The 24,712-nt window shown below is 43.8% G+C and overlaps 1 protein-coding gene across 1 annotated transcript in view; it reads left to right on the plus strand.

The window, feature by feature from the left end:
- Window positions 1-24,712, plus strand: part of mapkbp1 (mitogen-activated protein kinase binding protein 1) — a 75,175-nt gene that overhangs the window by 28,570 nt on the left and 21,893 nt on the right. Inside the window, exons 3-12 of the mRNA XM_024438093.2 lie at window positions 6,181-6,243; window positions 8,007-8,064; window positions 11,114-11,284; window positions 11,599-11,736; window positions 13,476-13,658; window positions 17,491-17,651; window positions 19,083-19,272; window positions 19,684-19,824; window positions 20,169-20,353; window positions 22,751-22,842. Coding sequence (XP_024293861.2) covers window positions 6,181-6,243; window positions 8,007-8,064; window positions 11,114-11,284; window positions 11,599-11,736; window positions 13,476-13,658; window positions 17,491-17,651; window positions 19,083-19,272; window positions 19,684-19,824; window positions 20,169-20,353; window positions 22,751-22,842 — 1,382 coding nt within the window. The remainder of the gene's footprint in view (window positions 1-6,180; window positions 6,244-8,006; window positions 8,065-11,113; window positions 11,285-11,598; window positions 11,737-13,475; window positions 13,659-17,490; window positions 17,652-19,082; window positions 19,273-19,683; window positions 19,825-20,168; window positions 20,354-22,750; window positions 22,843-24,712) is intronic.

Here is a 24,712-nt window from a genome sequence, read left to right on the forward strand (position 1 = left end):
AAATCTCCGTCCCAGTCTCAGGTCTTTTGCAGACTCCATCAGGTTTTCTTCCAGAATGGTCCTGTATTTGGCTCCATCCATTTTCCCATCAATTTTAACCATCTTCCCTGTCCCTGCTGAAGAAAAGCAGGCCCAAACCATGATGCTGCCACCACCATGTTTGACAGTGGGGATGGTGTGTTCAGGGTGATGTGCTGTGTTGCTTTTACGCCAAACATAACGTTTTGCATTGTTGCCAAAAAGTTCAATTTTGGTTTCATCTGACCAGAGCACCTTCTTCCACATGTTTGGTGTGTCTCCCAGGTGGCTTGTGACAAACTTTAAACGACACTTTTTATGGATATCTTTAAGAAATGGCTTTCTTCTTGCCACTCTTCCATAAAGGCCAGATTTGTGCAATATACGACTGATTGTTGTCCTATGGACAGAGTCTCCCACCTCAGCTGTAGATCTCTGCAGTTCATCCAGAGTGATCATGGGCCTCTTGGCTGCATCTCTGATCAGTCTTCTCCTTGTATGAGCTGAAAGTTTAGAGGGACGGCCAGGTCTTGGTAGATTTGCAGTGGTCTGATACTCCTTCCATTTCAATATTATCGCTTGCACAGTGCTCCTTGGGATGTTTAAAGCTTGGGAAATCTTTTTGTATCCAAATCCGGCTTTAAACTTCTTCACAACAGTATCTCGGACCTGCCTGGTGTGTTCCTTGTTCTTCATGATGCTCTCTGCACTTTTAACGGACCTCTGAGACTATCACAGTGCAGGTGCATTCATACGGAGACTTGATTACACACAGGTGGATTGTATTTATCATCATTAGTCATTTAGGTCAACATTGGATCATTCAGAGATCCTCACTGAACTTCTGGAGAGAGTTTGCTGCACTGAAAGTAAAGGGGCTGAATAATTTTGCACGCCCAATTTTTCAGTTTTTGATTTGTTAAAAAAGTTTGAAATATCCAATAAATGTCATGATTGTGTCCCACTTGTTGTTGATTCTTCACAAAAAAATACAGTTTTATATCCTTATGTTTGAAGCCTGAAATGTGGCAAAAGGTCGCAATGTTCAAGGGGGCCGAATACTTTCGCAAGGTACTGTACGTTCTAACAGTCACAGTAGGTACAACATCTCCAATTCACTTCCTTATAAACTTACTCACCGAGTCAGCGTATAAATCGATGTTATTCTCTGAGGCTTCTCGAATATTTACAAGTCCGCATGATCAAAACAATCTTGAAGCGTGGATTCCTATTGGTCAGACCAGCGTTGAATGGTTCTAGTCACGGGTACGTCCTGTTTGAGTTTCTGCCTATAGGACGGTAGGAGCAAAATGGAGTCGTGGTCAGATTTGCCGAAGCGAGGTCAGGGGAGGGCATTGTATGCTTCGCGGAAGTTAGAGTAGCAGTGGTCCAGTGTATTGCCCGCGTGAGTGCTACAGTCAATGTGCTGATAGAATTTATGTAGCCTTGTTCTCAAATTAGCTTTGTTAAAATCCCCAGCTACAATAAATGCAGCCTCAATATGGTTTCCAGTTTACATAGAGTCCAGTGAAGTTTCCTTGAGGGCCGTAGAGGTATCTGCTTGGGGGAATATACATGGCTGTGACTATAATCGAAGAGAATTCTCTTGGGAGATAATGTGGTCTGCATTTGATTGTAAGGAATTCTAGGTCAGGTGAACAGAACGACTTGAGTTCCTATATGTTGTTATGATTACACTATGAGTCGTTAATCATGAAGCATACACCACAGCCCTTCTTCTTACCAGAGAGATGTTTGTTTCTGTCGGCGCGACGCATGAAGAAATCCGGTGGCTGTACCGACTCCGACCACATATCCCAAGAGAGCCATGTTTCCGTGAAACAGAGAATGTTACAATCTCTGATGTCTCACTGGAAGGCAACCCTTGTCCTAATTTCGTCCACCTTGTTGTCTAGAGACTGGACATTGGCAGGTAATGTACTCGGAAGTGGTGTGTGGTGTGCATGCCTTTGAAGTCTGACCAGGAGGCCGCTCCGCCTAACTCTCCTACGGCGACGTTGTTTTGGGTCGGCCTCTGGGATTAGATCCAATTTCCTGGGTGGTACGAACAAAGGATCCGCTTCGGGAAAGTCGTATTCCTGGTCGTAGTGTTGGTAAGTTGACGTCGCTCTTATATCCAATAGTTCTTCCCGGCCCTATGTAATAACACAATAATTTTCTGGGCTAACAATGTAAGAAATAATACATCAAAAAAACTAAATACTGCATAGTTTCCTAAGGACTCGGAAGTGAGGCAACAATCTCTGTGTATGCTCTGTATGTATCTGAGGGAATGTGAGTTGCCCGGGGTTGAGCTGTGCCAGGGTAGACCAAGTCTGCCACGATTGTTGTCGGCCATGAGCTGTCCCCTCCCACCCTCCCTGGCTCCCTCCCTCTCTCTGGCCCACTCTCTCAGTAGGAGACAGTTCACTGAGGGGCAAAGGACTGAGGAGCATTACTCTATTAAGCATCACACATGCTGTGTATCGGGTTTCAGTCACAGTGCCCAGTTTGATTCTTTGGAGACTCTTTAGGAGTGGACTGAGGTGAGGTAACTTTTGGCATGTCTGTAGGACCATGCCTCAGCACAGTACAGCACATTTGGAGACTCCTATTAAAGGGAAAATCCACTCAAAACTATATTTTGGTATTATTTTCATTAGTCCACTGTTGATACAGTCCAGAAATGTTTTGCATGTCAGCAGTCAAGTTTTCAAGATATTGTACTTTCAAATAAGTGTCACCGGTCACATCATCATGATGATGCAAAATGCATCGTGAGTGATGAGTTTTAGCAAGTGGAAAATATTCCCAATCCGTTGCTGAATGATAATCGCTACACAATTCCCATTTCATTCAGAAACTTTAGAATGACAAAAGATAAGTCTATCAAATAAATCTATGTATTTATAAAGCCCTTCTGCACAGCCCCCAGACCACTAGAGGGATATCTTCAACCACCAACTTACTATCCTGAGACAAGGCCGAGTATAGCCCACAAAGGGAACCGGCCAGGCAGAGACAGCAAGAGTGGTTCGTTGCTCCAGTGCATTTCCGTTCACCTTCACACTCCTGTGCCAGACTACACTCAATCATAGGACCTACTGAAGAGATGAGTCTTCAATAAAGACTTAAAGGTTGAGACTGAGTATACGTCTCTCACATGGATAGGCAGACCATTCCATAAAAATTGAGCTCTATAGGAGAAAGCCCTGCTTCCAGCTGTTTACTTAGAAATTCTAGGGACAATTAGGAGGCCTGTGTCTTGCGACCGTAGCGTACGTGTAGGTATGTACGACAGGACCAAATCGGAAAGATAGGTAGGAGTAAGCCCATGTAATGCTTTGTAGGTTAGCAGTAAAATTTTGAAATCAGCCCTTGCCTTAAGTAATTCCACAACTAACCCTGATTCAGATCTGGCTAGTGTGCAGTGAGAGGAATGTTGTAGGAATAGCTGCTTGACTTGCACAGACCCGTTGTTTTTTTCAAAGCTGCGCTTGATGCGTTTTGCATCATGATGATGTGGCCATCATGATGATGTGCTTCTTGAAAGTCTAATATCTTGAAAACTTGACTGCTGACATCCAAAACATTTTGGGACTATGTCAACATTGGACTAACATTTTTGATTGGATTTTCCCTTGAACTCTGCAGTATGACAACAGCTTTCCCTCTCTCCTTTTATGGCATTTTCTTTTTTACCTTACAGTTCCAGTGAAAGTACTCTGGAAGAAAAACATTTTGTGTTTACAATTGTCTTACTTAGGCCTACTTGCAGACCCCCTGAGATGATCTTTGTCAGCTGCTCTGTGGTAGTTAGGCTACTAGTAGCTTAGCAAACAGTAATATTGTGTGGCTACTGTAGAGTTTCCCATGGTGCACCAGCTTCTTTTGTATTCCTTTCTGTCTGCACAATCTCAATGACGTCGTAGTGCCTTTGATTGTATCCCTTGTACACCTGGAGCACTTAAATTCAAAGGCTTTCTCAGCAGCTCTGATGATCACCCCAGTGCTTCGCCCTGACAAGTTGTAAGTGACTGAATATACAAGTCCTCTAAGTATCCTCTCATCTTCCCTGTTGCTATGTAATAGGATAAAAGGCCATCGTTCTCTTTTAGTCTCTTTTTAGGAGGGTTACCCCACTGGGGGATGAAACAACAAATGGAAGTACCTTAAAAAGGCAACTCGGTTTTTGCTTGGCCAGGCTGCTCAGTGCTCACGCATTTACTTACTCCCACACATAGTGACTTTGTAACCGTGCTGTACGCTACTCTGATATTTAACCGAAAAAAGTACAAAAGAGGGGTATTAAGTATTTATGTAACTTTATTTTAGTGCGGCTCATGGGTCATTCTTGGCTAGATGCTTGGTAAATGGGAATATCATGTTGTTGTTGTCGTGACTCATTCCACACTTTCCACTGTAGCTTTATTGATGTTCACTGCTTACCTAATTTTTCTCTTTAGCTAGAACTTTGCGGTATGAATTAGGAGTACACTGCTGAGCCTTGATTGTTGTAGTCATTCCCCTGAGTAGGCCTATGACTTCCGTAAGGCGATCAAAGAGGTGAAACAACCGTACAGAGACGGACTACGAAGTGTAGTCTCAAATCATCGGCGTGGACACGAGAGGCATGTGGCAGGGACTTCAGATAAAGGGAAAACCAGCCATGTCGTTGAAACTGACGCCTCACTCACAGATAAATTGAACACCACCTTCGCATCGCTTGGAGGAGAATAATACAGAGCCGCCAACAGAGGCCCCCGCTGCTTACGAGGACAATTGGCTCTCAATCTCCATGGCCAACGTGATTAAGACTCAGGGCTCTGGGACTGAATCGCTCAATTTGCAACTGGGTCCAAGTGGTGAGGGTAGGCAACAACACCTCAGCCATGCTTATCCTCAACATGGGCGCCCCCCAGGGGTGTGTGCTCAGCCCCATCCTGTACTCCCTGTTCACCCATGACTGCGTGGCTACGCACAACTCCAACAGTGGTAGGCCTGATCAACAATGACGATACAGCCTACAGGGAGGAGGTTAACTCTAGCGTCCCACCTGGCCAAAAGCCAGGGAAAATCCAGAGTGCCAAATTCAAATATATTACTATAAAAATCAAACTTTCATTAAATCACACATGCAATGTAGCAAATAAAGCTACATTAAAGCTACACTTGTTGTGAATCCAGCCAACATGTCAGATTTCAAAAAGGCTTTTCGGCAAAAGCAAACAATGCTATTATCTGAGGATAGCACCTCCGTAAACAAAGAGAGAAAAGCATATTTCACAACCCTGCAGGGGCGACACAAAACGCAGAAATAAAAATACAATACATGCCTTACCTTTGACAAGCTTCTTTTGTTGGCACTCCAATAAGTCACATAAACATCACAAATGGTCCTTTTGTTCGATTAATTCCGTCAATATATATCCAAAATGTCCATTTATTTAGCGCGTTTGATCCAGAAAAACACCGGTTCCAACTTGCGCAACGTGACTACAAAATATCTCAAAAGTTATCTGTAAACTTTGACAAAACTTTTCAAACTCCATTTGTAATACAACTTTAGGTATTTTTTTACGTAAATAATCTATAAAATTGAAGACGGGATGATCTGTGTTCAATACAGGAGGAAAACAAACTGTAGCTAGCTTTCTGGTGGACTACAGGAGACAGCAGAGGGAGTAAGTCCCATCCACATCGAAGGGGTCGCAGTGGAGAGGGTTAAAAGCTTCAAGTTCCTTGCCAAGTTCCTCACCAAGGACCTGAAATGGTCCCACCACACTGACACCGTGGTGAAGAAGGCGCAACAGCACCTTAAACCTCAGGAGGCTGAAGAAATTTGGCATGGCACTCACACTGTTGAACAGCCATCACTAGCCGGCCACTGCCCAGTACTCTGCCTGGCACCTTAGACACTGTCTCTAGCCAGCTACCGCCCGGTACTCTGCCCTTCATTCCAGACTCTGACATTGCTGATTCTGATTTATTTTTTATATTTTGACTTTTTGAATTGTGTGTATATTGTTATTGTGTTGCTATATATCACTGCACCTGCGATAACATCTCGAAATGTGAGTACACCAATAAACCAATCGACTTTGATTGGATTGATTTGTTAGTCTAACCTCTCTTCTCCTCTCCCCTGCGTCTTCCCTACAGATGTGTGGTGGTGCTGCTGAACCCCAAGAAGAACAAACAGCATCACATCCTCAACAGCTCCAGGTGAGGGTCCGTCGTCATACTGTATGGCTGCTGCCTTCTGTTCGGTCAGTCACCCCCAGGCAGGCAAGGCACACCAGGGGAATGTATGGATCCAAACAGCTAGTCACTGTCACTTAGGCTTAAGGGTTTGTCCTCATACATAGCATACATACAAAAACAAAACTGCACTGAGGATTGTAACAGCCCTGCCATGACACTCGTGTCTCTTGATTTGGTGCATATATGTGGCTTAGAGTCATCATGTAGATGCCCTGTTATTAGGCCCTGTAAATACAGCCCATCTGGAGTCAATGCGAGGCAGGGAACTAACCTGGAGTGGCTTGTCAAACACAACATGGCTTATGTAAAGACTGAAGACTGAGAGCACTGGACAGAGAATCAGCAAACGACCAAAGGAGCACCACGGCTTCAAAGCCTCTGCCAACCCCTTTCATGTGTGGGGAAAAGCCAAAGTAGATGTGGTCACGTCAGTGTGACTGAGTGGCTGGCTCCATCCATTCTAACCGTAATATACCCAGAACGTTTTGTTTCATTATGCTCTCCTGGCTGGAGGCTAATATTTTTACTTTATACCCTCGTCTCCCTACTTTTACAGCTCATCACTCTACAAACAAATTATTACTGCGCCATGATTAGATTACAGTATAGTAATAATGCCATGTGTGCATTTGCTTAGTACAGCATTTGATAAGATAAAAACTGCTTGGCTAGGCCTCAAACGTTTTTAGGACAGTTTAGCTAAGGAACAAATTGAGCGTCACAAATTGCACCCTATTCCCCAGTGGTGGAAAAAGTACCCAATTGTCATACTTTAGTAAAAGTAAAGATACCTTAATATAAAATGGCTCAAGTAAAAGTGAAATTCACGCAGTAAAATACTACTTGAGTAAAAGTCTAAAAGTATTTGATTTTAAATGTACTTAAGTATCAAAAGTAAATGTAATTTCTAAAATATACATAAGTATCAAAAGTATAAATAATTTCAAATTCCTTATATTAAGCAAACAATTTGCAGATAGCCAGGGGGACACTCCAACACTCAGACATCATTTACAAACAAAGCAAGTGTGTTTAGTGAGTCCGCCAGATCAGAGGCAGTAGGGGTGACCAGGGATGTTCTCTTGATAAGTGTGTGAATGGACCATTTTCTAGTCCTGCTAAGCATTAAATATGTAACGAGTACTTTCGGGTGTAGTAAAAAAGTACATTATTTTCTTTAGGAATGTAGTGAATTAAAAGTAAAAGTTGTCCGAAATATTAATAGTAAAGTACAGATACCACCAAAAAATGACTTAAGTAGTACTTTAAAGTATGTTTTACTTAAGTACTTTACACCACTGCTAATCCCTATATAGTGCACTATTTCTTTTTTTAAAAGTACTGCACTACATAGGGAATAGGGTGCCATTTGAGATGCAGACAATATCTCTGTGTACGAGTACTGGACTGGATAACTGCTTCAACAGTTAAAGAAACACCCTGAAATCGAACCTTTTTAACCAGCGAATCGACTCCCAGTCACAGGCCATTGAGCCAACCACTACAGAACGTTAGAAGTGAAGGAGCCTGGCTCTAAGCTCTACTCCAGTGTATGATAATAATAATCATCAGATTGATGTATTGATTGTGGTGAGTATAAGTATGCCATTGTCATAGAGTACATCCCAAGCGGAAAACCCTCTTTGAGACCCGGATGCGTTCATACTTCTCTTCAACAGTAATAAAATGTTTCCTCTCCTCCCTCCTGTCTCTCTTCTTCACAGGAAAACCATCACCACTCTGTCATTTTCCCCTGATGGCAAATATGTGGTCACAGGAGAGGTGAGTGTCTTCTCATTGTGTTTTTGCATGCTGTGATGATGTGATAAAAATGGACTGCAACCTTCTCGAAAAGATCTGACTGTTTCCCACTCCACTGCCACTGCTTGGCAAAGCTTTCATACCAGTGTACAACCCCAGAGTTCATAAATTGAACTCTGTCTGTGCCACATCATCAACAAAGGAGTGCTTCTATAACTGTGAATGCTACAAAACATACCCACAGATTGTTGTCTACTGCATCTGTGTGTGCCTGTGTGTGCCTGTGTGTGTGTGTGTGTGTGTGTGGGCTCGCGTTGGTGCGTGCTAGTCTAATCCTCTCTCATCTACTAAGAGCTTATTAGCCAGACAAGTGTGTGTGAAAGTGAATGTGTGTGTGCTGCTGCAGGGTTGCCATGGCAGCATGAGGGGGCAGGGTGGCAGACTGACTCTGTTGGCTGTCTGAAGGAGAGAGAGAGGGAGGGAGGAGAGAAGGGAGGGGAAGAGACAGACAGCGAGAGGGAGACTTCCAGGGATGTAGCAGAAGGCATAGAGTGTGTGCTGGTGCTCACCCTGCCTGTCTGTGCTCTGTGGTGTAGCTAGCTGACCGTGCTGCAAGCTGCTGCTGCCCTATGTATGTACTCAAAGGGAGGTCCACACAGTCTGCTTCTGTTCTGTCTTTAAAAGAGCTAGACGTCATCAGCTGTCCTGATTGTGTTATTTTCTAAAGAAGTGCACCAAAAGCAAATTCCTTTTGTCCAACATCCCTAACCATGGGTTTACTCTACCTAGCTGCTACTGTAGTCTATGATATTTATTTAAAATGAAAAATAAAAAAGAAGAATATTTGTCACATGCGCCAAATACAACAGTGAAATGCTTACTTACAAGCCCTTAACCAACAATGCAGTTAAAAAAAAAAAAGTGTTAAAGTATTTACAAAAATAAACGGAAGTAAAAACTATCTAAATAAAAAATTATTAAAGAGCAACAGTAAAATAACAGTTGCGAGGCTATATGCAGGGTGCACCGGTACACAGAGTCCATGTGTTAGTCAAGGTAATTGAGGTAATAAACTCAGCCAAAAAAGAAACGCCCTCTCACTGTCAACTGCGTTTATTTTCAGCAAACTTAATTAACATGTATAAATATTTGTATGAACACAACAAGATTCAACAACTGAGACATAAACTGAACAAGTTCCACAGACATGTGACTAACAGAAGTTGAATAATGTGTCCCTGAACAAAGGGGGGTCAAAATCAAAAGTAACAGTCAGTATCTGGAGTACTGCAGTGCATCTCCTCCTCATGGACTGCACCAGATTTGCCCGTTCTTGCTGTGAGATGTTACCCCACTCTTCAACCAAGGCACCTGCAAGTTCCTGGACATTTCAGATTGCCTGCAATGACAACAAGCTCAGTCCGATGCTGTGACACACCGCCCCAGACCATGACGGACCCTCCACCTCCAAATCGATCCCGCTCCAGAGTACAGGCCTCGGTGTAACGCTCATTCCTTCGACGGTAAACGTGAATCCGACCATCACCCCTGGTGAGACAAAACCGCGACTCGTCAGTGAAGAGCACTTTTTGCCAGTCCTGTCTGGTCCAGCAACGGTGGGTTTGTGCCCATAGGAGATGTTGTTGCCAGTGACGTCTGATGAGGACCTGCCTTACAACAGGCCTACAAGCTCTCAGTCCAGCCTCTCTCAGCCTATTGTGGACAGTCTGAGCACTGATCGAGGAATTGTGCATTCCTGGTGTAACTCGGGCAGCTGTTGTTGCCATCCTGTACCTGTCCCGCAGGTGTGATGTTCGGAAGTACCGATCTTATGCAGGTGTTGTTACACGTGGTCTGCCACTGCGAGGACGATCAGCTGTTCATCCTATCACCCTGTAGCACTGTCTTAGGCATCTCACAGTACGAACATTGCAATTTATTGCCCTTGCCACATCTGTAGTCCTCATGCCTCCTTGCAGCATGCCTAAGGCACGTTCACGCAGATGAGCAGGGACCCTGGCCATCTTTCCCTTTGTGTTTTTCAGAGTCAGTAGAAAGGCCTCTTTAGTGTCCTAAGTTTTCATAACTGTTACCTGAGTTGCCTACTGTCTGTAAGCTGTTAGTGTCTTAACGACCGCTCCACAGGTGCATGTTCATTAATTGATGATGATAGTTAATTGGTAATGTGGACACCAAGGAACTTGAAGCTCTCAAACTGCTCCACTACAGCCCCGTCGATGAGAATGGGGGTGTGCTCGGTCCCCCTTTTCCTGTAGTCCACAATCAGCTCCTTTGTCTTGCTCACATTGAGGGACAGGTTGGTATCCTGCCACCACACTGCCTCCTCCCTATAGGCTGTCTCGTCGTTGTCTGTGATCAGGCCTACCACTGTTGTGTCGTCGGCAAACTTAATGATGGTGTTGGAGTTGTGCTTGGCCATGCAGTCATGGGTGAACAGGGAGTACAGGAGGGGACTGAGCACGCACCCCTGTGGGGCCCCCGTGTTGAGGATCAGCGTGATAGATGTGTTGTTACCTACCTTTATCACCTGGGGGCGGCCTGTCAGGAAGTCCATAATCCTCTGCCTGCCTCTGAGCCTCTGCCTGCAGAGGGGAAGACAGTACTAGAGATGCTTTAGAAATAATTTCCTGGCTTATGTCTCCCTCGCCTTTCCTCTTTAAATTCCCTCCACTCGATCTTCTGTTCTATCCTTGAGTTGCATAAGACAAATCATTACCAGATGGGGACGCAGTTACAGGGTACATTGAAAAGCTTAGTGGAGACTAGAGACTTCTATCCTTCGACAACATCTGCATGATCCAGGGAATCGGACTGAGGCTACATCACCTTCTGGATACAAACCTGTCAGGTCGTCATTATAAGTTAGTTCTTAATCCATTTGCCTGGATAAATTAACAGGAAATAAATGAAGATAAGATAAACATGTGTGGGTGTGATACATGGAGTAGGCTAGAGTGAAAAGAAGTAGAATATTTTTGTGCATGATTTATCATTCTGTCTTTCATTCATCCCTATTTCTTCCTTTCCTCCTCCCTCTCTCCCCTTCCAGAGTGGGCACATGCCTGCTGTGCGGGTGTGGGACGTTGCAGAGCGGACTCAGGTGGCCGAGCTACAGGAGCATAAGTACGGCATCTCCTGCGTGGCCTTCAGCCCTAACAGCAAGTACATCGTCAGCGTGGGATACCAGCATGACATGATCGTCAATGTCTGGGCCTGGAAGGTAGCGAGCTACTCCCTTATTAGGTCTTCATTGGGTCTTATTAGGTCTTCAAATGTCTCCATTTTCCAATACATTTTGGATGAGTAAAAAAATACTTTAGCTACTTAGGCCCATTGCTCCTTTGGAAGAAGAGGCAATCGACGACAACTCTCCAAATACATTAATATACATATAGCCAGATGGTGCGGTTTTTAAACTGCTGTTCAATGTTTTATACTGAACACCTTTCCTCTCTTCTTCTCTGAGGAAAATAAAGTATATATCTAATGTCGATCTACAGTACTTGTTCTGTGCTATTTTTTTCTCCGTCTCAGAAAAACATTGTGGTGGCAGCCAACAAAGTCTCCAGTAAAGTGACGGCCGTGTCCTTCTCAGACGACAGCTCCTACTTTGTCACGGCAGGGAACAGGCACGTCAAGTTCTGGTACCTGGATCACACCAAATCCTCCAAGGTATTTACAGTCAGTCACACCAACAACAGCATGACTTAATCCATAACTGATCAATAATAACTGTTGAGTTAATTAACAAATTAGATAACTAACGGACTTAAGAAGAAATTCGGATCTACCTGCCACTCTAATTAGGTGTGATTTTGTTGGAATTTAAGAAATACTTTATGTGGAATTGTTGGAGGTCACAAGGACCAGTTTTGGAAACTCTTCTCTTCAGTAAGCTATTAGGATGATAACAGACGTCAGATCTTAAGTTCAATAGCCATGTTGATGCCCAATCTAAATGTCCTACCATTCAAAACTCAGCAGCATACCACCCTGCATCCCACTGCTGGCTTGCTTCTGAAGCTAAAGCAGGGTTGGTCCTGGTCAGTCCCTGGATGGGAGACCACATGCTGCTGGAAGTGGTGTTGGAGGGCCAGCAGGAGGCACTCTTTCCTCTGGTCTAAAAAATATCCCAATGCCCCAGGGCAGTGATTGGGGACATTGCCCTGTGTAGGGTTCTGTCTTTCGGATGGGACGTTAAACGGGTGTCCTGACTCACTGAGGTCATTAAAGATCCCATGGCACTTATCGTAAGAGTAGGGGTGTTAACCCTGGTGTCCTGGCTAAATTCCCAAGCTGTCCCTCATACCATCATGGTCACCTAATCATCCCCAGCTTACAATTGGCTCATTCATCCCCCTCCTCTCCCCTTTAACTATTTCCCAGGTCGTTGCTGTAAATGAGAATGTGTTCTCAGTCAACTTACCTGGTAAAAAAAATCTAATAAAGTTTGGGGTCACTTAGAAATATCCTTGTTTTCCATAAAAACATACATGAATTGAGTTGCAAAATTAATAGGAAATATAGTCAAGATGTTGACATGGTTGTAAATAATTATTTTTGCTTGAAATAATAATTGTGTCCTTCAAACTTTGCTTTCGTCAAAGAATCCTCCATTTTCTGCAATTACAGCCTTGCAGACCTTTGCATTCTAGTTGTCAATTTGTTGAGGTAATCTGAAGAGATTTCACCCCACGCTTCCTGAAGCACCTCCCACAAGTTGGATTGGCTTGATGGGCACTTCTTACATACCATATGGTCAAGCTGCTCCAACAACAGCTCAATAGGGTTGAGATCCTGTGACTGTGCTGGCCACCATTATAGACAGAATACCAGCTGACTGCTTCATCCCTAAATAGTTCTTGCATAGTTTGGAGCTGTGCTTTGGGTCATTGTCCTGTTGTAGGAGGAAATTGGCTCCAATTAAGTGCCGTCCACAGGGTATGGCATGACGTTGCAAAATGGAGTGATAGCCTTCCTTCTTCAAGATCCCTTTTACCCTGTACAAATCTCCCACTTTACCACCACCAAAGCACCCCCTGACCATCACATTGCCTCCTCCAGCATCTTTTCATTTTTTCTGCGTCTCACAAATATTCTTCTTTGTGATCCGAAATGTTCTTCTTTGTGACCTCAAACTTAGATTTGTCTCTCCATAACACTTTTTAAGAGTCTTCCTCTGTTGAGTGTCTGTTTTTTTTGCCCATCTTAATCTTTTCTTTTTATTGGCCAGTCTGAGATATGGCTTTTCCTTTGCAACTCTGCCTAGAAGGCCAGTATCCCGGAGTCGCCTCTTCATTGTTGACGGGTTTAGGTTAACATACCAAACTGATGGACTAGGTCTTTTAGACCCCATAGCAATGGCTCTCAAATAATTCCTCCCTCCCTCTCTCCCTTCCTGTGTCTGCTAGGTGAACGCCACAGTTCCTCTGCTGGGTCGCTCAGGGCTCCTGGGAGAGTTGAGGAACAACTTCTTCTCTGACGTGGCATGTGGGAAGGGTCGTAAAGCTGGCAGCACCTTCTGCATCACTTCCTCAGGCCTGCTCTGCGAGTTCAATGAGAAACGCCTGCTGGACAAATGGGTGGAGCTAAGGGTGAGTTACTTTAAACTCTAGGTCACGTTCAGTAAAGGCACAACGTAACAAGACATTTTGCAACCGAAAACGGAAATGAGCCTTGTTAAAGGAGTCATTCATAGAATTAAGAATTGATCTCCTTGACTCAAAAGTATTTGGCTGCCAGGTTAAAAAGGCAATAAAATAAAATGGAAAGGAAACCCTGAATTCAATGACATTTTAGAGTTCCCTACAGTTCCTTTCCAGTTTATTGGACACATTTAGGCAATAGGCTACTTTCCGGTTCTACTTGAACTGTAGCTTCCTGGCTGTGTCCACAAGCGGAGAGTAACACTATGAATCGCTTTAGTCTAAAACCGTGTGAATGAATGGAGTATCGCTACAGAACCGATGGTGTGTAAACGTTGGCAGAGAAAGAGCTGGTGACTTATCACAGCTTCTGCTGCATAACCAGCTTAGAACATAACCCTTTTTCAATCTACTTGTGGCACAGGTTCAAACTTTCAAGCCACTTGACTGGCTACTAGATCCTAATTCTAGATGTCATATGTAGCCACCGACTGTCATACAATACACTGCTTTCAGCCCCTTCTTAAAAATCAATTATAGACAGACAACTCGTGTGTAGGGGTTGTGGTCCTGTAGGAGTGTTCATTTGCCCCTCCGTGCTGCTGTCTAATATTAGTCTTCTTCTGCTTCTTCTCTTACACTGTCCAGAAAAACGTCGTCATCACAGTAAGTCTGTCCCTTATCTGTGCTGCGGCAGTTGTCACTTCCATGCACATCAGCTGAAAGTTGTGCCCCGCCCACCTCCGATACCTCCGAGCATCCCATTGGAGTCTTTCTCAGAACACTGCGTTCTATCATGCCCACCTGTCCGCCCTATTGGCTGTGTGTGTGTTTGACTTGACCCTAGTCGTCGTCGTCATTCTCAACGTCCCCTCTGCTCACACACCAGATGTTGGCCGTCCATTGTCCTCACTCAAACCTTCCATCACCTTGTGTCCACATGATTACACATACACTCCAGAACAAAGTATAGAGGGTTTATAATGGCGTTGGTGTGAAAACAATATGACATATGAACTTGTCCACAGAATTCAATAGGACACACGTCGTATCTCTATAAACTCATTGATCCCCCCCCCCAGGCCTTAGATAAGTATACCTTGTTTACTCACATTTAAAATCTGGGGTAAAGTTGACTTCAGCATTCACATACATTTTCCCCCAGGTTTTCATGTGAGAAAAAGTATGTCATCGTTAGCATCACTCTTCGATATAGGCTAGCCTTTATTCACATTAAAAACCTGAGGTAGAGTTGATTTCAGCATCACCTGTCACCTCATTTTGGTGTTGGTGTGAGAACAAAACAATGTTTTCACCCCAGGCCTTCGATAGATACTTCTCACATCATTGCTAGTGCTAACCTCATGGTTTCCTGGTTTCATATCCCGAGGGCCTGAGAAGGTCATGTTGACTTGTGGGATTATACTCTGTTTCGGTTTTTATGTACTGTACATTGAAAAATGCATGTGAATTATCAGGTCAAAGGGTCAGCTTGTACAGTATTTTCATCTGGTCATCAGAATTCATGCAGGACTTTGATGGAGGGGCCTTAGTATGCGTCCCCAAATGGCACCCTATTCTTTACAGTGGGAAGAAAATGTATATGAACCCTTTAGAATGACCTGGATTTCTGCATAAATTGGTCATAAACAATTTGTCTTGCGGACTGACTTTTAGAGATACTTTTGTAACCCTTTCCAGCTTTATACAAGGCACCAATTCTAAATCTTAGGTCTTCTGAGATGTCTTTTGTTCCAGGCATGGTTCACATCAGGCAATGCTTCTTGTGAATAGCAAAGTCAAATTTTGTGAGTGTTTTTTTTTATTGGGCAGGGCAGCTCTAACCAAAATCTCCAATCTCGTCTCATTGATTCGACTCCAGGTTAGTTGACTCCTGTCTTCAATTCGCTTTTGGAGAAGTCATTAGCCTAGGGTTTCACATACTGTTTCCAACCTACACTGTGAATGTTTAAATTATGTATTCAATATAGGCAAGAAAAGTACAATCATTTGTGTGTTAATAGCTTAAGCGCACTGTGTTTGTCTATTGTTGTGACTTAGATGAAGATCAGATCAAATTGTATGTCAAATCTATGCAGATATCCAGGTAATTCCAAAGGGTTCACATACTTTTTCTTGCCACTGTATATAGTGCACTACTTTTGACCAGAGATTAAAGGGACCTGGTCAAACATAGAAGACTATAAAGGGAATAGGGTGCCATTTCAGATGCAGACTTTGAGGTCTCAACAACCTTTGCCTGAACTTGTACCACATTATTGGAACCCACTCTACCAGAGCGTGATCCCTGCCTGCTTGGCCTGGCACCTTCGTGCTGACAGGGCTGAAGTGGGTCGGGGCTACGGTGGGCGGGTGGGTGGCAAGGGAGAGAAGAATGGAAATGAAAGCGGGGGAGAGAAAAGAGAATGAGAGAAAAGAGAGAGAGCGAGGGAGAAGAGGATTGGACAATGCTTGCTCTGTCTGATTCAGAGCTCATCAACCTCTGCGACACCATCACATTCCATCCTGGCACCTCCACTCGCGCTGCTCGTCAAGAAAACGCCTATTGTTTCTCTCAACGCAATTGATTAGTTGGCGCTCTTAACATTCTCACTGTGAAGCTACTGGTGCGGATTTTTAAAGACTTCCAAACATGAGGTGCTTTAGCCTGTAACAATTGACCACAACCACTACATCAAACTGGGACATTTATCTTTCATCCCCTCCCATGAACTGCATATCTGACATGCTGTAGAAGGCAGGAGAGAAAGTATCCTCTGTCATAAGTGGACTGTCACCATACACTCCTCTTCCCCAGAGGCCACTTGATGCTGTCACTTTCATATATTTTGGTTTCTCCCCTGCTAAGATGGTTGCGTCACTGGCATGCTTTGATTGTAGGGAAAGCACAGCATGCTTTGGCAACCCAAGCCCAATGGGGGAATGTGTAAACGATTGAGTAAATTACTGTTGTTGGACTTGGAGCTAAATATGTGTCCAGGCTGGGCACCATGGCTGGCTGAATCGCTCTTTTACGTTATTCTAAGCATCATACTGGTAAATTGGAAAATGATATTGCATATTGGTGTTTACACGCTGTAGGCCTAGATCTCATTATGCTGCATGCGAGCATTTGTGGTTTCTGGATGCCTTGCATCTTTCAGCTTTACCACAGGGAAATATATTGCATATCATTCTGTTTCTGGCATCCTGTTTCTGCGGTTAACTTTGGACAATATTGCTTTTCTAGTGAAGCCACTTCTTCTGCCTAAATTAAATTACTTGAGAGATGTTTTCATATTGTTTGCCCAGGGGCCTAGTGACAGTAAAGCTGGTAATATTGGCAAGTGAAATGATATCAGTATTTTCACAGAATAACAAGTCTGTGGTGCTGACTGCTAGACCCTAGAAGTGGGTTCTCTGATGCTTCACTGACAATGGGCTTCAATAGGTTCAATATTATTGACAGACAGCACTCTAGTTCTTTCTGCTGTCTGTGCAAGTTTAGTTCCCTGAAGACCTATAAGCCTATGTTGTGCAGCAGATCGTCAGTGTTTCCCCTAGAGTATTTTCAAGGTGGTTCTTGAAAGGCCCTTAAATCAACATCCCAAAGCCTCTTTAAAATCCCACTCCGTAATTCAACACAACAAATGTTTTTACAATTGAAACTCTTTTATGCAGAGGGGAAAAGAGCCAGACGTGGTGGCCAGTACCGTATACTCTACAATAGTAGGGGAAGCAATGTTGTGTATAACCCCCCTTCCTCTCCTCTGCTCCCCAGACATCTCAGGCCACGTCTCTGTCTGTGACAGAGGAGCTGATCTTCTGTGGCTGTGCAGACGGCACTGTGAGGGTCTTCAGCCCTGTCAACCTGCACTTCATCTGTACCCTGCCACGCCCACACTGCCTGGGAACAGACATCGCCACCGTGGTGGAGGCTAGGTGAGTGTCAGTCAGAGCCAGAGAGGTAAAGGTGAGTGTCTAGGAAAAAGGTCTCAGACCGAAACGTTGATATTATAAACAACAACGTAAAGAGGTTTTCGTGTCTGCAAGGGTATATTTTAAGAAAAAGGAACACTATAAAAAATATAAAAAATCATGCAATTTAAATGTCAATATAATGACGTTTACATGCTGCCCTGATCGTGAGTAAAGTGTCCAGTGGCTGAATAGTTTGTTTGTGACTGTGGGAAGTGGGAGCAGTCCAGTTGATTAGCCAGAGCAGTGTGGGTTGTGTGGTATCTGCTTCTCATACAGCATCATACTCTACATACCAATGCAAATACCAAACAAACCAACCACACAACATACCCTTGAATGATTTCCTTTTTGTTATTACTCACGGGGGCCCAGCTGGAGTTATATCAGATTGTGTTCCTATCATGTGTGTTCCCCTCAAGTTCTTTTTAAATATATATTTTGTCATTGATGCCTTCAGAAAGACAAAACAGAGATTCCTCTGCGAGTTAGTTCTCTTCTCCTCATAAACATGGACTGAGTGCTGAGATGCTGACGCTGTAATTCTGCTGGTTCATTTCCCTGTTCGACTGACTCACTGACAATAGGCCCCAGATGTTCCAACAGGTTAGCTGACTAATCATGTCTGTACAGTAGCATGTTTGTGTGGGACGTGAAAAAGCCCACCAGTGAAAGGAAGGGAAAGGGGGATACCTAGTCAGTTGTCCAACTGAATGTATTCAACTGAAAATGTGTCTTCCGCCTTTTAACCCAACCCCTCTGAATCAGAGAAGTGCGGGGTGCTGCCTTAATCGACATCCACGTCTTCGGCGCCCGGGGAACAGTGGGTTAACTGCCTTGCTCAGGGGCTTAATGACAGATTTTTACCTTGTCAGCTCGGAGATTTGATCCAGCAACCTTCTGGCCCAACGCTCTAACCACTAGGCTACCTGCCGACCCTGACTAACTGCATGGGTGTGTCCCAAATGACACCTTATTCCCTATTTAGTGCACTAATTTTGAACAGGGCCCAGAGATGGCATTGTAGTTATGCTCATGACGAAGCTACTATTAAGTGAAGCCTGCCATCAAGGCCAGCTCGCTACTGTTTATAGAAGTTTCAGTGGGACACACCGTAAAGTGGCCAGACCTCTCCCAGTATGCACATCATGTTCTGGTCAAAAGCACAGCTGGGGGAAAAAATCTGCCTAAAACAATCTGCCTAAAAACACAACCATTAAATGACCATTAAAGTTGGGCTTTTCCATAACCCTTGTATTGAGTAACATTTTGACTATCTTGTAAATGATCTCTGGGTTCTGGAAAAGTCCTTTCTAAATTCAATGTCTACTTTTTATTACAGTGTAACAGTGCTATTACATATCAACTCTCCCCTCCCTCCCTCTCTCCCTCTAGCCACCTCTTCAGCCACAAGATGGACGCCCGGTACCCTGACACAGTGGCTGTATCATATGACCCTGCGAGCCGCTGGCTGTCCTGTGTCTACAATGACCACAGCCTGTACGTGTGGGACGTACGGGACCTCAGGAAAGTGGGCAAGGTCTACTCCGCCCTCTACCACTCGGCTTGCGTGTGGAGCGTCGAGGTAAGGCCAGGGAGGGGAGGCTTGGAGGAATATGTTGCGTTACAAAGCCTTCGTCAGGACATTCTGAAACCTGGTTGAGTGTATGTGTATCGTATCACTCCTTACTCCTTGTATACAGAGGCTTATTTTACGTGTAGAAAAGAAACAAGATACCCGTTGCACACTGTTGAATGATGCTCTCGTTTATGTTGTTGGGTGCAGCACAGCATTCAACGGTGTGCGGGTATCTTATTCTGTAGTGCCATTTTTCAACCCCGCAGCTGGAATGTACGTATACTAGTTTAGAACTGTTTCCGTGTCCTATGTACCTTCTTTTTTTAGGTGTATCCTAAATGTATCTGTATGAATGTTTACATCATCTCTTCCAGATGCCAGGTCTACTAATGTTCCATGTTCTGTGTACCTGGACAGGTGTACCCGGACAGGGTAAGTGATGGTGAGCAGCCCTGTCTGCCTCCAGGCTCCTTCCTCAGCTGCTCCTCAGACAACACCATCCGTCTCTGGAACACTGACGGTCACAGCACCACCCTCAGCCGCAACGTCATCAGCAACGTACGTCTGTCTTTCAACACACCCTGTAACTCCTGCTAGCTCACCAGCTCCCCCTCCTCTAACCGTATCCCCCGCCCTCCTCAGCTGCCTGCAACGTATGTCTCACACACTCCCGTCGAGCTAAATAACTCCTGATCTCAACACGAATGGGTGCTGATTTGAGATTTGTTAGATAGTTGTTCTACTCAAGGAGGAGAGGAACCTATGAATCCAGAGTTATGCCGTGAGAGGGGGACACTGACTCTGCAGCACACACAACCACCTGACAGAGATCGATTGATGGTGAATCTACAGTGTATGGTTTTCTCAGCTAATAACCCGTCCCTCCACTTCTCTCTCTCCAGGACCTCCAGAAGATCATCTACATGGACAACAACACGGCCGGCCTGCTGGACACAGAGTGCCTCAACTCGGGGAACGGAGAGAAGGCCGACCCCCAGACCTCAGAGACTAGGACGGGCATCAGGACCATGTGTGTGAGCCCCGACGGGCAGCACCTGGCGTCGGGCGACCGCACCGGCACCTTGAGGTACTGTTGGAGAAAAATAGTGTTTGTTCGCACACCTGCAGTTCCAAGTTTATGGAAGAAACGATAGTAGAACGAGAAACTCTGGTACATTGGTAGTCTTGATTACTCTACAAACAATTCAATGGATCTTGTTTAAGCAATCAATGTTTGGGTTAGTAGACCTTCATCCGGGGAAAACACTGAGGTACAGTACCTCTCCCATGCCTTCCTAGAGGGAGCCTTGTTTTGAATCTCCACCCTTCAGGCATCAGCACCCCTGTCCTAATTCAATTCACTTAATTAGACTCCTGGGAGGGTGTGTGTTCTCAGAGCTGTGTTTTTAAAATTAGTTTATTTAACCTTTATTTAACTTGGCAAGTCAGTTACGAACAAATTCTTATTTACAATGACGGCCTACCCCAGCCAAACCCTAACCCGGTTGATGCTGGGTAAATTGTGCACTGCCCTGTCTGACTCCCAATCACCGTGTTTGTTAAATTGGGGTTAGAGGAGGTTAGAGTCCTTTCAGCAGCAGCAGTCCTGCCCCTGACTGCATCTTTCCACATACAGTTGAAGTCGGAGGTTTCCATACACCTTAGCCAAATACATTTAAACTCAGTTTTACACAATTCCGGACATTTAATCCTTGTAAAAATTCCCTGTCTTAGGTCAGTTAGGATCACCACTTTATTTTAAGAATGTGAAATGTCAGAATAATAGTAGAGAGAATGATTATTTCAGCTTTTATTTATTTCATCAAATTCCCAGTGGGTCAGAAGTTTCCATACACTCAATTAGTATTTGGTAGCATTGCCTTTAAATTGTTTAACTTGGGTCAAATGTTTCGGGTAGCGCTCCACAAGCTTCCCACAATAAGTTGGGTGAATTTTGGCCCATTCCTCCTGACAGAGCTGGTGTAACCGTGTCAGGTTTGTAGGCCTACTTGCTCACACACGCTTTTTCAGTTCTGCCTACACATTTTCTATAGGATTGAGGTCAGGGCTTTGTGATGGCCACTCTAATACCTTGTCTTTGTTGTCTTTAAGTCATTTTGCCACAACTTTGGAAGTATGCTTGGTGTCATTGTCCATTTGGAAGACCCATTTGTGACCAAGCTTTAACTTCCTGACTGATGTCTTGACATGTTGCTTCAATATATCCACATAATTTTCCTGCCTCATGATGTCATCTATTTTGTGAAGTGCACCAGACCCTCCTGCAGCAAGCACCCCCACAACATGATGCTGCCACCCCCTTGCTTTAAGGTTGGGATGGTGTTCTTCGGCTTGTAAGCCTCCCCCTTTTACCTCCACACATAACGAGGGTCATTTTGGCCGAACAGTTCTATTTTTGTTTCATCAGACCAGAGGACATTTCTCCAAAAAGTATGATTAATTGTCCCCATGTGCAGTTGAAAACCGTAGTCTGGCTTTTTTATGGTGGTTTTGCAGCAGTGGCTTCTTCCTTGCTGAGCAGCCTTTCAGATTATGTCGATAAAGGACTCGTTTTACTGTGGAAATAGATACTTTTGTACCTGTTTCCTCCAGTATCTTCACAAGCTCCTTGACTGTTGTTCTGGGATTGATTTGCACTTTTCTCACCAAAGTACGTTCATCTGTAGGAGACAGAATGCGTTTCCTTCCTGAGCAGTTATGACGGCTGTGTGGTCCCATGGTGTTTATACTTGCGTACTATTGTTTGTACAGATGAACGTGGCTACTTCAGGCGTTTGGAAATTGCTCCCAAGGATGAACCAGACGTGTGGAGGTTTCTTTCTGAGATCTTGACTGATTTCTTTTGATTTTCCCATGATGTCAAGCAAAGAGGCACTGAGTTTGAAGGTAGTTCTTGAAATACATCCACAGGTAAACCTCCAATTGACTCAAATGATGTCAATTAGCCTATCAGAAGCTTCTAAAGCCATGACATCATTTTTTTTTATTTTCCAAGCTGTTTAAATGCACAGTAAACTTCTGACCCACTGGAATTGTGATACAGTGAATTATAAGTGAAATAATCTGTCTGAACAATTGTTGGAAAAATTACTTGTCATGCACAAAGTCGATGTCCTAACCAACTTGCCAAAACTATAGTTTGTTAACAAGAAATGTGTGGAGTGGTTGAAAAACAAGTTTTAATGACTCCAACCTAAGTGTATGTAAACTTCCGACTTCAACTGTAACTGGATGGATGGATGCACCATGGCTAGATCACTAATGACCCAGTGAACACCAAGGCTACTTAGAATGTCACACAAAATGTAATGATGGCGGTCTACTCTGCATTCTACTGCGGCCCTGTGGTGTCTGTGTAGAGAGACTCAGCTGTGCTGTAAACCATATGCGGTCCTCCCAAAAAAGTAGTGTTTGTTGTGTTAAGGACTAATAAAGTACTATTCTATTCTAATTGCTGTTGCAGAATCCATGAGCTGGTGAGCATGGAGGAGATTCTGAACGTTCAGGCCCACGACTCTGAGATCCTTTGTCTGGAATACTCCAAGCCTGAGACGGGTAAGTCAGACAGTGGCTTCCCCTCTCCTGGGAGGAAATTAAAGAGACACCATGGTTAATGATACTACTGGAGTTTTAAACCACCGTAAGCTGCTTGCCAGATGCTTCACCAACCTCCCATTGACTTGTGAAACAAACCACTTCAGAGCTCCGGCAAGTTATAAGAAGGCTGGGTTGTGAATTGACGTTCCCAATGAACACAGTAAAATCAAAGCTCTAAATAGGCATTTGTGCAATAGAATGGAACTCTCAAAGCACTCTAGAAGTTAGTTATTTTAGTCATTTTCAATGTAAAAAATGTTTAGGGTGTGGATCAGCTTTAATATTGCAGATAGTTTGTGGCTTCTATCAATGTAATTGTCTGCATCATTTCCAATCCCCCATTCTTTGTTATTTTCTCCTAACCCTATCACCCCTCCCCTATTTGGAGTTAACTAATGGACAACAACAATTAGGCTTCTACTTCCAGCTTATACATACTATATACATTTTACAGACAAAGTATAGTTTTACATCTTCTTTTTTTGTCCCACCCTTCAGTTTTGATCTAGTTCTAGTTTTGATTTACAAAAAATTTGAATAACCTGTTTTCGCTTTGTCATTATTGGGTATTGTGTGTAGGTTTATGAGGACATTTTTGTATTTAATCCATTTTAGAATAAGGCTGTCACGTAACAAAATGTGGAAAAGGGAAGGGGTCTGAATACTTTCTGAATGCACTGTAGTGCACTACTTTTGACGAGGGCCCATAAGGTTGTCGTAGTGCACTATATAGGAAATATGGTGCCATATATCACTAGCCACTTTAAACAATGCTACCTAATATAATGTTTACATACCCTACATTATTCATCTCATATGTATACGTATATACTGTACTCTATATCATCTACTGCATCATTATATAATACATGTATCACTAGCCACTTTAACTATGCCACTTTGTTTACATACTCATCTCATATGTATATACTGTACTCGATACCATCTACTGTATCTTGCCTATGTTGCTCTGTACCATCACTCATTCATATATCTTTATGTACATATTCTTTATCCCCTTACACTGTGTATAAGACAGTGGTTTTGGAATTGTTAGTTAGATTACTTGTTGGTTATTACTGCATTGTCGGAACTAGAAGCACAAGCATTTCGCTACACTCGCATTAACATCTGCTAACCATGTGTATGTGACAAATAAAATTTGATTTGATTTGGGACGCATCTAGGGGATCACCTGTTAATAGGAGTATTAATGACATTAAGATTCTCTCAGTGGATCATTCCTCTCTAGGCCATTCGTTGGTGGTTGCCACCACATACACAGAGGGGAAGATAGAAGGGCTAAGAATAAACCCAATACACTGATACGCCCTCTGGCCGCTGCACTGCACTGTACATTAACACCTCCAGGGTGCTAATATTCAGAGCTGTTATTTACCATTGTCCTGCAGAACTGCTGTGTTCAGGTAGCCTGCCTGCCTACTGTCATAGAAATATAATTAAGGGACAAAGCCTCCCGCAGACCACGGCAATATGACTGGACCACCCATGGGTGCACTCGATATGCTCAATACGTTTTAAGTCTAGCGCTTGCCCTTGCTATTGTATCTGGCTGGGAACAAGGTTAGCACAGTCACAATGCTGCCAGATCCAGGATTGATGTGCAATCTCAGCAAGGAGAGGATAAGCAGATAAATAGATAGTGCTTTTCATTTACTCAGTTGAATCAGGTTGGAAATTCAATCAAGTCCCTCGGTAGAGTGCTTTAAATTCATTTTTGATTAACAATTCACATGGATATTGAGTTCAGTCAGCTCATTGGTATTAGGCTAATATAATCACGTTTGTTGACCATGTGGAGTGCAGT

This window comes from Oncorhynchus tshawytscha, linkage group LG11 (assembly GCF_018296145.1).
Source record: "Oncorhynchus tshawytscha isolate Ot180627B linkage group LG11, Otsh_v2.0, whole genome shotgun sequence".
Lineage (NCBI taxonomy): Eukaryota > Metazoa > Chordata > Actinopteri > Salmoniformes > Salmonidae > Oncorhynchus > Oncorhynchus tshawytscha.